Below are 13,798 nucleotides of genomic sequence, written 5' to 3'. Positions count from 1 at the left end.
GAAATAGTGCAGAAAAGATTTACTAAGATGCTACCGGGACTTGATGGTTTGAGATACAAGGAGAGGCTGGATAGACTGGGACTTTTTTCCCTGGAGCATAGGAGACTTAGGGGTGATCTTATAGAGGTCTATAAAATAATGAGGGGCACAGATCAGCTAGATAGTCAACATCTTTTCCCAAAGGTAGGGAGTCTAAATCTAAAGGGCATAGGTTTAAGGTGAGAGGGGACAGATACGAAAGGGTCCAGAGGGGCAATTCTTTCACACAGAGGGTGGTGAGTGTCTGGAACAAGCTGCCAGAGGATGTAGTCGAGGCGGGTACAATTTTGTCTTTGAAGAAGCATTTAGACAGTTACATGGGTAAGATGGGCACATTGGGACTAGCTTAGTGGTTAAAAAAAAAAGGGCGGCATGGACAAGTTGGACCGAAGGACCTGTTTCCATGCTGTAAACCTCTATGACAGGAAACAGAGAGTAGGAATAATTGGGTCTTTTTCCAAGTTGTAGGCAGTGACTAGTGGGGTCCCACAGAGATCACTGCTTGGGTCTCAGTTATTCACAATATGTACATCAATGATCTATGAAGGAGCTAAAAGTAATATTTCTAAGTTTGCTAACAACACAAAACTTGTTGGGAGTGTGAATAGTGAGGAGGATGTTCAGAGGCTTCAAGATGATTTAGACAGGTTGAGTGAGTGAGGAAAATACATAGCAAATGCAGTATAATGTGGATAAATGTGAAGTTATCCATTGTGGATGGGGAAGCAGAATCATAGAAAATGGTGACCACTCAGTTCAGAAGAATACAGGAAATAGCTACAGTTCCTATAGGTTGAAGGTTCAAGTGAGGACACCCAAGGTCAGTGTCAACAGTGCAGAAGGAGACCATTTGGCCCATCAAATCTGCACTGACTCTCCGACAGAATATCTTACCCAGGCCCTATTCCCGTAACCCCACAAATCTACCCCACTAATTCCCCTAACCTATACATCTTTAAAGTAAAGTTAAAGTTTATTTATTAGTCACAAGGCTTACATTAACACTGCAATTAAGTTACTGTGAAAATCCCCTAGTTGCCACAGTCCGGCACCTGTTTGGGTCAATGCACCTAACCTGCACATCTTTGGAATGTGGGAGGAAACCCACGCAGACACGGGGAGAACGTGCAGACTCAACACAGACAGTGACCCAAGGCCGGAATTATCATAGAAATCAGAAATCATAGAAACCCTACAGTGCAGAAGGAGGCCATTCGGCCCATCGAGTCTGCACCGACCACAATCCCACCCAGGCCCTACCCCTACATATTTTACCCGCTAATCCCTCTAACCTACACATCCCAGGACTCTAAGGGGCAATTTTTTAACCTGGCCAATCAACCTAACCCGCACATCTTTGGACTGTGGGAGGAAACTGGAGCACCCGGAGGAAACCCACGCAGACACGAGGAGAATGTGCAAACTCCACACAGACAGTGACCCAAGCCAGGAATCGAACCCGGGACCCTGGAGCTGTGAAGCAGCAGTGCTAACCACTGTGCTACCGTGCCGCCCTCCAATTGAACCCAGGTCCCTGGCGCTGGGAGGCAGCAGTGCTAACCACTAACGGCAGGGTATTATTTAAATGGTGATTGGGGAATGTTGATGTACAAAGGGACCTGGGTATTCTCTGTTGCTGTAAAAAGCTCTTGTTTTCTGCACAATGAGTGTGACCGGATAGACAAGTCAAAGACACAAGTTGAATTCAGTCTAAAATTGCAACCTTATTGCTGATCAGTAGAAGCACCCACTAGAGAAGAATATAAAATCACACAAGCAATTGACACAATGTTAAACATTAAAGATACAGAGGAGAATTCCTGTTACAGTGTAGAGGTCTAAACACTCACACTCTAAACCACCAAGAGACAACTGGCATTAACCATACTGAGGCAACTGGCCTCAATTGGCCAGTTAAATGCCTTAATTAGCTGTCCTCCAATCGGCTCAGACATAAATAATGGCTATCTATTCAATTTGCTTTAATTCATTTTAGGGCGTCACGGTGGCACAGTGGGTAGCACTGCTGCCTCACAGCGCCAGGGAGCCGGGTTCAATTCCGGCCTCGGGTCACCGTCTGTGTGGAGTTTGCACATTCTCCCTGTGTCTGCATGGGTTTCCTCCGGGTGCTCCAGTTTCCTCCCACAGCCCAAAGATGTGAAGGTTAGGGGGATTGGCCATGCTATATTGCCCCTTAGTGTCCAAAGATGTGTAGATTAGGGGGTTTGGCCATACTATATTGTCCCTTAGGGTTCAAAGATGTAGGTGGTGTATTGGCCATGCTAAATTGCTCCTTTGTGTCCAAAGATGTGTAGGTTAGGGGGATTGGCCATGCTAAATTGCCCCTTTGTGTCCAAAGATGTGTAGATTAGGGGGATTGGCCATGTAAATGTGTGGGGTTATGGGGATAGGGTGATGGGAGGTTCTGGGTGGGATGCTCTTTCAGAGAGTCAGTGCAGACTCGATCCTGGATGGCCTCTTTCTGCGCTGTAGGGATTCTATGGTTAATTTGGTGAATGAAAAAGAGTATAAATAATGGCTGCAGAATGAAATATCAGAGGACCCAGTCACCAATTCAGAATGAGTGGCTTCCCAGGGAGCGAGGGAGCGAAATTGAGGGGAAAAAGACCTTGCTTACCAATGTGACCAACTAGTTCTGGGACATACTGACCTTTTGCCTCTGGTCCTTAACCTTTGACCTGTGCATCATATTGTAAAGCAGTTGTGCTAATCACATACTTTTTGTTTCTTTCTCAACAGTCTCGACTCGAAGAGCACAGTCCGATGCCTTTCCAGTCCCCTGACATTTGCCCGTTAGAGCTCACTGCTTCAGGTATGTCATCTCATTGTGCTGGGGGGACAAAGATTTCCAGCTTCTGAACCTTTTCTCATTACCCTGACCTTAAGGAAAGCAATAAAGAATGGTGTTCCACTCGCTCCTCACCTCCACCAGCTCCTTGGAAGGACGTGAGGTCCCCCCTCCTCCGAACCCAGAAAGCTTCAGCAGGATAATTAAAGAGGTTATCAGAAATGAATAGATTGTGTAGCCAGAGTATTCAGATTCTGTTGCTTCACTGGTCGGTTTTTGCTCCATTCATTCATGGGATGTGGGCGTCACTGGCAAGGTTGGCATTTGTTACCCATCCCTATTTGCCCTTGAGAGCAGCTGAGAGTCAACCACATCATGATGGGTTTGGATCACCAGTAGGCCAGACCGGGTAAAGATGGCCAATTCCCTTCTCCAAAGATAAGAAGTCTCACAACACCAGGTTAAAGTCCAACAGGTTTATTTGGAATCACGAGCTTTCGGAGCACCGCTCCTTCATCAGGTGAGTGGAGAGGTAGGTTCACAAAAACAGCATATATAGGCAGAGACACAATAGCAAGATAATCACAGATTGGCATGTGAAGAATGGTCGGAATACATTTCACATTCCAAATAAACTTGTTGGACTTTAACTTTGATTTGTTTGATTTGATTTGATTTATTATTGTCACATGTATTAGTATACAGTGAAAAATATTGTTTCCTGTATTGTATTGTATTGTAACCTGGTGTTGTGAGACTTCTTACTGTGCCCACCCCAATCCAACGCCGGCATCTCCACAACATCATCTCCAAAAACTAATTGACTTTTTACCACAGATGACAGTTTTGCTGACATAAACTTTATATTCCCGATTTTTTTTATTAGCTGAATTTAAATTCCACCAGCTAACACGGTGCGATTTGAACCAGCACCTCAGAGAATTAGCCCGAGCGTCTGGATTAAAATTTCAATTACAATGCTACCACTATCTCCCCAACTCCGTGTGATTGACCTGCCGATGCTAGCCACTCTGATGTGATCGTTAGCACATCCAATTTGGCTGCAGTATCAGAACAGGCCCCAAAGGATCGATTTTAACCCCAGCTGGTGGACAGGGCAATTAAAAAGGAGCAGGTTAGTTACCTGTTCAGATATTGAGTGTTGAGAATGTCAGATTATAAATGGCTGTACTTTAAACTCTTCATTTAATCTCAAGATAGAATAGAGTTGGGTCTCAAGGAAAGCTAATCAGTATTTTAACTGGATACATGGCCCGTGTGATTCACATTGCCATGGAGATGGGCTTTGAGAAGTAATGGTGCAAAGGAAGCTATTGTAGGATTGGATTACAATGTTCTCCTAAAATATATCCATGAATATTGATATTGGCCATTGTTACAATCTCCATAGAGACCAATAACTTGAACTCCCAGTGGCCAGCTTAAAGCATCACACGGCCAGAATTCAAGGTTGCAACTTTTACCGCAATAGACAAATTAGAAGCACCATTGCCTGAACACTTACACTTTACACTACGGAACAATACTTCCCCCCTTTTAACATTGAAAACAACCAAAAATCTCCTGCTCTACAATTATACTTGACACTGTCCCCTTGATAAACATGACCCTGAGCTAGTCCAAAGTGCCCCTTAGCTTCTGAGGGTGTGCTTCCATTCTTTTCCCTTCCCAGTGTAGTAACCTTTAACACCAGAGATGTTTTTCATGGTGAGAGTTTTCCTAGAAATTCTCCCTCGAGCTTAAGCTAGGCAAATCACCCAGTCTCCTTTTAAATCCTTGCACATTGGGTCTTTTCAATCCAAGCAAAGGGTCCGACTTGCATTCCTGTGTGGTGAACCTTAGAGACTTGCTGTCTCTGTCTGCTCTCTTTCTAACTCTGTCTCAAATCCTGGCAGACTCTCCTGTCTATGAAATTCATGGATATATTTTAGGAGAACTTTGTAATCCAATCGTACAATAGCTTCCTATGCACCATTACCTCTCAAAGCCCATCACCATGGCAATGTGAATCACACGGGCCATGTATCCAGTTAAAATGCTGATTAGATCTTCTTGAGACCCAACTCTATTCTATCTTGAGATTAAATGAACAATTTAAAGTACTGCCATTTATAGTCTGACATTCTCAGCACTTACCTCAGACTTTGGAGACTAACAGTCTATACAGCACCAATGCTCTGCTATTGTCTACAAGTATAAACAACTCGTACTCTCTTTCCAGTGAACAGCCTGAAACTCCCCACCGCCACCACCCCCCCTCCCCCCGTCCCCCCGTCCCCTGTCCCCCACCCCTACCAATTTAATTATTAACAGCTATACCAGACTGTTGCAGGCAGAATTCAGAACAGTTCATATGACCCCTTCGTTTTTATCCTCAATTAAGGACATATAGGGTGGGATTTTCCAGCCAATCAACCTAGCCTGCACATCTTTGGACTGTGGGAGGAAACCGGAGCACCCGGAGAAAACCCACGCAGATACGGGGAGAATGTGCAAACTTCATACAGACAGTGACCCGAGCCGGGAATCGAACCCAGGTCCCTGTCGCTGTCAGGCAGCAGTGCTAATCACTGTGCCACCGTGCCGCCCCAAATCAGGAATCCCAGTAGAGTTTGAGAGTTCAAAGCTGATAGCATTCCAAAGGACCTTGGATTTGAGACAAACTAGCATGTGTCATTCCTTCTCTGCAGCTCCGAAAGAAGTTCCCAGCATCAAACGCAAGGTCTCTCTGGACCCTCACATTCGGTTGAAGGTGGATAAGCTCGAGTTGGTACGTGTGTCTGGCGTGTGATTTCCTTCCACATCCTTTTCATTTCCTCTTCCTCCTTTCCCTTCGCAATTCCTGGTAAGCAAACTAGCTTGTTGTCCAGGACTCTGGAGAAAACACATACTGATTTGATTTGATTTGATTTATTATTGTCACATGTATTAGTATACAGTGAAAAGTATTGTTTCCTGCGCACTATACAGACAAGGCATACCGTTCATAGAGAAGGAAAGGAGAGAGTGCGGAATGTAGTGTTACAGTCATAGCTAGGGTGCAGAGAAAGATCAACTTAATGCAAGGTAGGTCCATTCAAAAGTCTGACAGCAGCAGGGAAGAAGCTGTTCTTGAGTCGGTTGGTACATGACCTCAGACTTTTGTATTTTTTTCCCGACGGAAGAAGGTGGAAGAGAGAATGTCTGGGGTGCATGGGATCCTTGATTATGCCGGCTGCTTTTCCAAGGCAGTGGGAAGTGTAGACAGAGTCTACTAGGATGCTACCGGGACTTGATGGATTGAGTTACAAGGACAGGCTGAATAGACTGGGACTTTTCTCTCTGGAGCGTAGGAAGCTGAGGGGTGACCTTATAGAGGTCTATAAAATAATGAGGGGCATAGACAAGGTAGATAGTCAATATCTTTTCCCAAATTAGGGAAGTCTAAAACTAGAGGGCTTAGGTTTAAGGTGAGAGGGGAGAGATATAAAAGTGTCCAGAGGGGCAATTTTTTCACACAGAGGGTGGTGAGTGTCTGGAACAAGCTCAGTAAGAGTTTTAACAACACCAGGTTAAAGTCCAACAGGTTTATTTGGTAGTAAATGCCATTTGCTACCAAATAAACCTGTTGGACTTTAACCTGGTGTTGTTAAAACTCTTACTGTCTTTACCCGAGTCCAACGCCGGCATCTCCACATCATGGAACAAGCTGCCAGAGGTAGTAGTAGAGGCGGGTACAATTTTATCTTTTAAAAAGCATTTAGATAGTTACATGGGTACGATGGGTATAAAGGGATATGGGCCAAATGCGGGCAATTGGGATTAGCTTAGGGGTTTTAAAAAACAAAGGGCGGCATGGACAAGTTGGGCCGAAGGGCCTGTTTCCATGCTGTAAACCTCTATGACTCAGAGTCAATGGATGGGAGGCTGGTTTGCGTGATGGATTGGACTACATTCACGACCTTTTGTAGTTCCTTGCGGTCTTGGTCAGAGCAGGAGCCATACCAAGCTGTGATACAACCAGAAAGAATGCTTTCTATGGTGTATCTGTAAAAGTACTGCTTGAATACTTAGATATGGTTGGAAAAATCAGACATGAAACATATGCATAAAGCCATGGAAGCAATATTATGGGCCTTGAAGTTCCTGTAGAGTGGCGATGTCTATGGCAAGCACTTCTCTGAAGGTGTGGAAGAACACTTAAAAAATTGAGATGTTGAAATTCCCACCGCTAGCACCATGGCATGTTTTCTTAACCTTTGAGATAGATTCTACATGGCATGGACCACTCAAGTTGGCATCAACCACACAATAACAGGGATTCTTTAATCAAGGGTGGCTCTGCAAAACACACACAGTTTTAGTACTCTTATTTGAGGAAAGATGCAGCGGCATTGGAGGCAGTTCAGAGGAGGTTCACTAGATTGAATTTCAACATCTCAATTTTTTAAGTGTTCTTCCATACCTTCAGAGAAGCGCTTGCCATAGACATCGCCACTCTACAGGAACTTCAAGGCCCATAATATTGCTTCCATGGCTTTATGCATATGTTTCATGTCTGATTTTTCCAACCATATCTAATCAATGAGGGGTGAGGGGTTTGTCGTATGAAGAGAGATTGAACAGTTTAGGCCGACACTCTCTGGAATTTAAAAGAATGAGGGGAGATCAAATTGAGGAAGACAAGATGATAAAAGGTATGGATAAAGTAGACGTGGAGCGGATGCTTCCTCTTGTGGGGCATTCTAGGACGAGAGGTCATAGTCTTAGGATAAGGGGCAGCAAATTTAAAACAGAGTTGAGGAGAAACTACTTCTCCCAAAGGGTTGTGAATCTGTGGAATTCGCTACCCCAAAGTGCGGTGGATGCTGGGACAGTGAGTAAATTTAAGGAGGAGTTAGACAGATTTTTAATTGGTAATGGGTTGAAGGGTTATGGGGAGAAGGCAGGAAAATGGGGATGAGGAGCATATCAGCCATGATCGAATGGCGGAGCAGACTCGATGGGCAGAATGGCCTAATTCTGCTGCTATATTTTATGAACTTATGAAACGCCAATTAAGCATCCTTAAGGGTGGATTTGGGCCACTCTGCCAATGCCAGGGATGGAGGTAGCCTCCCAGCTGTAGGTGGGGAAGGGGCCTGCACTCCATCATACAATTCAAACCACAACCCCCACAGACATAATGGGCAGAGGACCACAGGATACAGCTGCTGACTGGCCTATGGATGAATTCCTCTCCCGTGATGACTGTGGCCTCTGTGTAATTGTACCTGTCTTAAAGTCTTCATGGGGTAACTCCACCTTGAGGCGGCCCCTCCCTCTTCCTCTTACATTGACAGCTCCCACCTCTCATGGGCATGCTGACAATCTGTCAATGCTGGAGGACCTCCAATTGTTCCCTGCTCCCCACCTCCCCTCCACCCCAAGCAAGCCACTGGAGAATATGCGGTAATTATCATTCAAAACATATCTAGTTCAATAAATAATTCCAAAAAAATGTTTTCCCCAAGTCAGGTTGTAGAACTCGCCACCACAGGGAGCACATGAGGGGAATAGCATTGATGGATAAATACTCAGAGTACAGGACATATCGATAGGGTTAGTAAGATGCTGAGAGGTTGTTTCCTCTTGTGGGAGAGTCTAGGAGCAGAGGGCATAATCTCAGAGCAACAGGGTCGCCCATTTAAGACAAAAGTGAGGAGTCATAGAGGTTTACAGCATGGAAACAAGCCTTTCGGCCCAACTTGTCCATGCCGCCCAGTTTTTACCACTAAGCTAGTCCCAACTGCCCTCATTTAGTCCATATCCCTCTGTACCCATCTTACCCATGTAACTTTAAATGCTTTTTAAAGGACAAAATTATACCCGCCTCTATTACTATCTCTGGCAGCTCGTTCCAGACACTCACCACCCTCTGTGTGAAAAAATTGCCCCTCTGGACACTTTTGTATCTCTCCCTTCTCACTTTAAACCTATGCCCTCTAGTTTTAGACTCCCCTATCTTTGGAAAAAGATAGAACATAGAACATAGAAAAACTACAGCACAAACAGGCCCTTTGGCCCACAAGTTGTGCCGAACACATCCCTATCTTCTAGACCTACCTATAACCCTCCATCCTATTAAGCTCCATGTACTCATCCAGGAGTCTCTTAAAAGACCCTATTGAGTTCACCTCCACCACCACTGACGGCAGCCGATTCCACTCGCCCACCACCCTCTGAGTGAAAAACTTACCCCTTACATCTCCCCTGTACCTACCCCCCAGCACCTTAAACCTGTGTCCTCTTGTAGCAGACATTTCCACCCTGGGAAAAAGCCTCCGAGAGTCCACCCGATCTATGCCTCTCAACATCTTATACACCTCTATTAGGTCTCCTCTCATCCTTCGTCTCTCCAAGGAGAAAAGACCGAGTTCCCTCAGCCAATCCTCATAAAGCAATGTTGACTATCTAGCTGATCTGTGCCCCTCATTATTTTATAGACCTCTATAAGATCACCCCTCAGCCTCCTACGCTCCAGAGAAAAAAGTCCCAGTCTATCCAGCCCCTCTTTATAACTCAAACCGTCAAGTCCCAGTAGCATCCTAGTAAATCTTTTCTGCACTCTTTGAAGTTTAATAATATCCTTTCTATAATAGGGTGACCAGAACTGTACACGAAAATCTTAAATATAAAAACAGAAACTGCTGAATGAAAGAGAGAAAACAGAGCTGGTGTTTCAAGTCTGATTAACCTTTCCACAGAACCATAGAGCTCTTAAGTTCCTTAGAAGGGGTCATTTAGATTTGAAACATTGGGTGGGATTTTTTGGCCTCATTCGTCCCAAAACCATAAAATATTCCGCCCGAGGTCAACGGACCTTCCCATGGTTCGCCCCCCCCCCCTCCCCCGCGCCCCCGCCTGCTCCGATTCCCATGGTGGGCAGGACGAGTTAAATTCCGGCCATTCACTCTGTTTTTTCCTTTCCAAAGATGCTGCCAGACCTGCTGAGTTTATCCAGCATTTCCTGTTTTTATTTTAGATTTCCAGCATCTGCAGTATTTTGCTTTTCATTACGAGGAGGAATTTCTTCTCTCAGAGGGTATTGAATCTGTGGAATTCTTTACCGCAGAGGACTGTAGACGCTGGGTCATTTAGTATGTTCAAGATGGACAGATTTTTAATCAGTAAGGGAAACAAGGGTTATGGAGATACGGTGGGAAAGTGGAGTTGAGGATTATCACATCAGATTGATCATGATCCCATTGAATGGCGGAGCAGACTCGATGGGCCAAATGGCCTCCTTCTGCTCCCATGTCTTATGGTCTCATGGTTAGACGAAGAAAGTTATGATGAGGTTCGTTTGGATTATAAGCAACAACATAGACAGGTTGGGCCAAATGGCTTATTTCTATGCTGCAATTTGTATATCATACATACAGCTGTACAATATCTCACGCAGTTTATATTCTGGGCAGTTAGGCTAGATACACGTTAGGCACACTCACTGAATTTTGTGTTATCATTCTCTACTATAGGTACTGAAGTACCTCGGACTACACGTGACAGAAGAACGGAGAAAAATGCTACGGCATAGTCTCACAAACGATTCACAGGGAACTGTAGCATTTGGAGGTAAGGTTAGGCTTTCAATTCAAATAAGTTCTTGATCTCCTTCGTTCTTCCTTCTCTTATCTCTACTGGCGCTCTTGCACCCAGCAGAGAAGTTGAGACTGAGTCTTCACTGACCATTATCAGTCTGGATTCATTACAAGTAATAGAAACATAGAAACTAGAAGCAGGAGGAGGCCATTTGGCCCTTCAAGCCTCTTCGCCATTCATTTTGATCATGAATAATCATCAAATTCAATATCCGGATCCCCCTCCCCCCATATCTCTTGATCCCTTTAGCCCCAAGAGCTATATCTAATTTCTTCTTGAAATCACGCAATGTTTTGGCTTCAACTACATTCTGTGGTAGTGAATTCCACACATTCTCCACCCTCTGGGTGAAGAAATTTCTCCTCACCTCAGTTCTAAAAGGTTTACCCCTTATCCTCAAGCTATGACCCCTAGTTCTGGACTCCCCCACCATCAGGAACATTCTTTCTGAATCTATCCTGTCTAACCCTGTTAGAATTTTATAAGCTTCTATGAGATCCCCTCTCACTCTCCTAAACTCCAGTGAATACATTCCTAACCGACTTAGTCTCTCTGCGTTATTATCATCCCTGGCTAAGGAAGAACACCTTCACCAGGCAGACTGCAAAGGTTCAAGGATAGAAATATAGAATCCACAGTGCAGAAAGAGGCCATTTGGCCCATCGAGCCTGCACCGACACTGGTTAGCACTGCTGTTTCACAGCTCCAGGGACCTGGGTTTGATTCCCGGCTTGGGTCACTGTCTGTGTGGAGTTTGCACATTCTCCTCGTGTCTGCGTGGGTTTCCTCCGGGTGCTCTGGTTTCCTCCCACAGTCCAAAGATGTGCGGGTTAGGTTGATTGGCCATGCTAAAAAAAAAATTGCCCTTAGTGCCTTGAGATGCATAGGTTAGAGGGATTAGTCGGTAAATATGTAGGGATATGGGAGTAGGGCCTGGGTGGGATTGTGGTCGGTGCAGACTCGATGGGCCGAATAGCCTCTTTCTGTACTGTAGGGTTTCTATGATTTCTATGATTAATCCCACCCAGGTCCCATCCCCTGTAACCCCACATATTTACCCTAGCTAATCCCCCTGACATTAAGGGGCAATTTAGCATGGCCAATCCACCTAACCCGCACATCTTTGGACTGTGGGAGAAAACTGGAGCACCCGGAGGAAACCCACACAGACACAAGAGAACGTGCAAACTCCACACAGACAGTGACCCGAGGCCGGAATTGAACCCGGGGTCCCTGGCGCTGTGAGGCCCACCTTGTGCTAATGTGTGAGTGCTGACCACCATGCCACCGTAAGACCCATTGCTTCCTCTTCACAAGCAACTGGGGAGTGGGAATAAATGCGAACTACATTCTGGAAAAGAATTTTTAAAAAACTCATGGTGGGCGAAATCTTTTAGCCATTCACCCCGGTGGGGTCGTCTGGTCCTGCCGACAGCGCACCCCCGCTGTGGGTTTCCCAGCGGCATGAGGTGGAATCAATGGGAAATCCCATTGTTACCAGCAGAACCAGAAGATCCCACTGCCGGCCAATGTGCATGTGATGTGTAGCACAGCACACCCTCTTCCAGTGAGGGTAGGCAAATCCAGGCCAAGAATTCCAGCCTCCAACAAAGAGGGACAAGAAACGATGGAGCTTCTTTGGTTAGTTTTTGTTTTGAGCTTTGATGTTCAGTCTTCTAATTGCTCACAACTTTACCCTCCAAGTAACCAGACCAAGTCACGGAGTTCTCTTAAACAGCTGTTTTATCAAGCCTGGACTCTGGAAAGTCACCACTCAGTCTGTAACTAGCCAGAGTGCAGAATTCAGAAATACACAAGCAATTATAGTTTCAAATTCGATTACAAGTAATTAGCATCTACCAATCATGTTTTAGGAGTTACCTCTATCCACTCTGATTCAGATTACATCATTCAGATATTAAAACCAATCACCTTATGCTTGCTTAATTATATTATCCAATCGGCGTGGAGACTTAGTCCAGCATTGTTACAAGTTATCATTGTTCCAGCTTGTCCTGAGTCTATATATCACCCCCTTTGTCTTGTTCCAGGTGTCTGATTTAATGTATTTTCTCAGACTAATAGCCTTGGTGCTTATCTGTGAAGACTTTTATAAGAAGTCCTTTTCTTTTTCATAGAAATTTATGTGATCTTTAAACTTGTGTGATTATTAATCCTTTCAGTTTTGCAACTTGGGGTTCTGCTCTTGGTTAAAGACTAGCTTGGCTGAAAATATGAACATTAGAACTAGGAGCAGGAGTGGGCCATCTGGCCCCTCGAGCCTGCTCCACCATTCAATAAGATCATGGCTGATCTTTTCCTGGACTCAGCTCCACTTACCCGCCCGCTCACCCTTAATTCCTTTAAAGTAAAGTTTATTTATTAGTCACAAGTAGGCTTACATCAACAATGCAATGAAGTTACTGTGAAATTCCCCTAGTCGCCACACTCCGGCACCTGTTCGGGTGCACTGAGAGAGAATTTAGCATGGCCAATTGACCTAACCCACACATCTTTGGACTGTGGGAGGAAACCGGAGCACCCGGAGGAAATCCACGCAGACACAAGGAGAACGTGCAAACTCCACACAGACAGCAACTGTTCAAAAATTTATCTATCCTTGCCTTAAAAACATTCAATGAGGGAGCCTCACCTGCTTCACTGGGCAGGGAATTCCACAGATTCACAACCCTTTGTGTGAAGAAGTTCCTCCTCAACTCAGTCCTAAATCGGCTTCCCCTTATTTTGAGGCCATGCCCCCTAGTTCTAGTTTCACCCGCCAGTGGAAACAACCTCCCTGCTTCCATCTTATCTATTCCCTTCATAATCTTATATGTTTCTATAAGATCTCCCTTCATAATACCCAAATAATTCTGGGTAAACGTTTCAGATTTTGTGCAGGCCGCCAGGATCACAATACCACAGGAGCTGGAGGACGTTGGGCTAAGTCAAAGCCCCATGATGTTTTTCCCTCATGAAGTTGCAAACCTTCTGGACACGACAGCTTTCCAATCGCCGGTAAGAGAAGGTGACTTCACCGCGCGCTCTCTCAACCACACCACCTCCGACTTAGGATACCCCTTCAAATCTACCTCTTTGACCAAGCTTTTAGTGGCCTACCCTACTTGTTATGTATGCCCCTGTGGGCTAAGAGAATCACGAGGTAGGCTTGCTAACTTGAACACTGGGAGCTCTTTATTTAAGTAGATAGGGTGGTAAAGAAGGCGTGTGGCATGCTCGCCTCTATTGGTCTGGGCATTGAGAACAAGAGTCAGGATGTCATGTTGCAGCTTTATAAAACTTTGG

General features: G+C 45.1%; 1 protein-coding gene across 1 annotated transcript in view; it reads left to right on the top strand.

The window, feature by feature from the left end:
• LOC144510898 (syntaxin-binding protein 4) overlaps positions 1–13,798 on the top strand; it is a 102,300-nt gene that overhangs the window by 56,583 nt on the left and 31,919 nt on the right. Inside the window, exons 11-14 of the mRNA XM_078240957.1 lie at positions 2,800–2,872; positions 5,560–5,639; positions 10,369–10,465; positions 13,383–13,510. Of these exons, the coding sequence (XP_078097083.1) occupies positions 2,800–2,872; positions 5,560–5,639; positions 10,369–10,465; positions 13,383–13,510 (378 nt within the window). The remainder of the gene's footprint in view (positions 1–2,799; positions 2,873–5,559; positions 5,640–10,368; positions 10,466–13,382; positions 13,511–13,798) is intronic.

This window comes from Mustelus asterias, chromosome 23 (genome assembly GCF_964213995.1).
Source record: "Mustelus asterias chromosome 23, sMusAst1.hap1.1, whole genome shotgun sequence".
NCBI lineage: Eukaryota > Metazoa > Chordata > Chondrichthyes > Carcharhiniformes > Triakidae > Mustelus > Mustelus asterias.
Note: the sequence above shows the minus strand (reverse complement) of the source record. Positions and strands in the feature narration are given on the sequence as shown.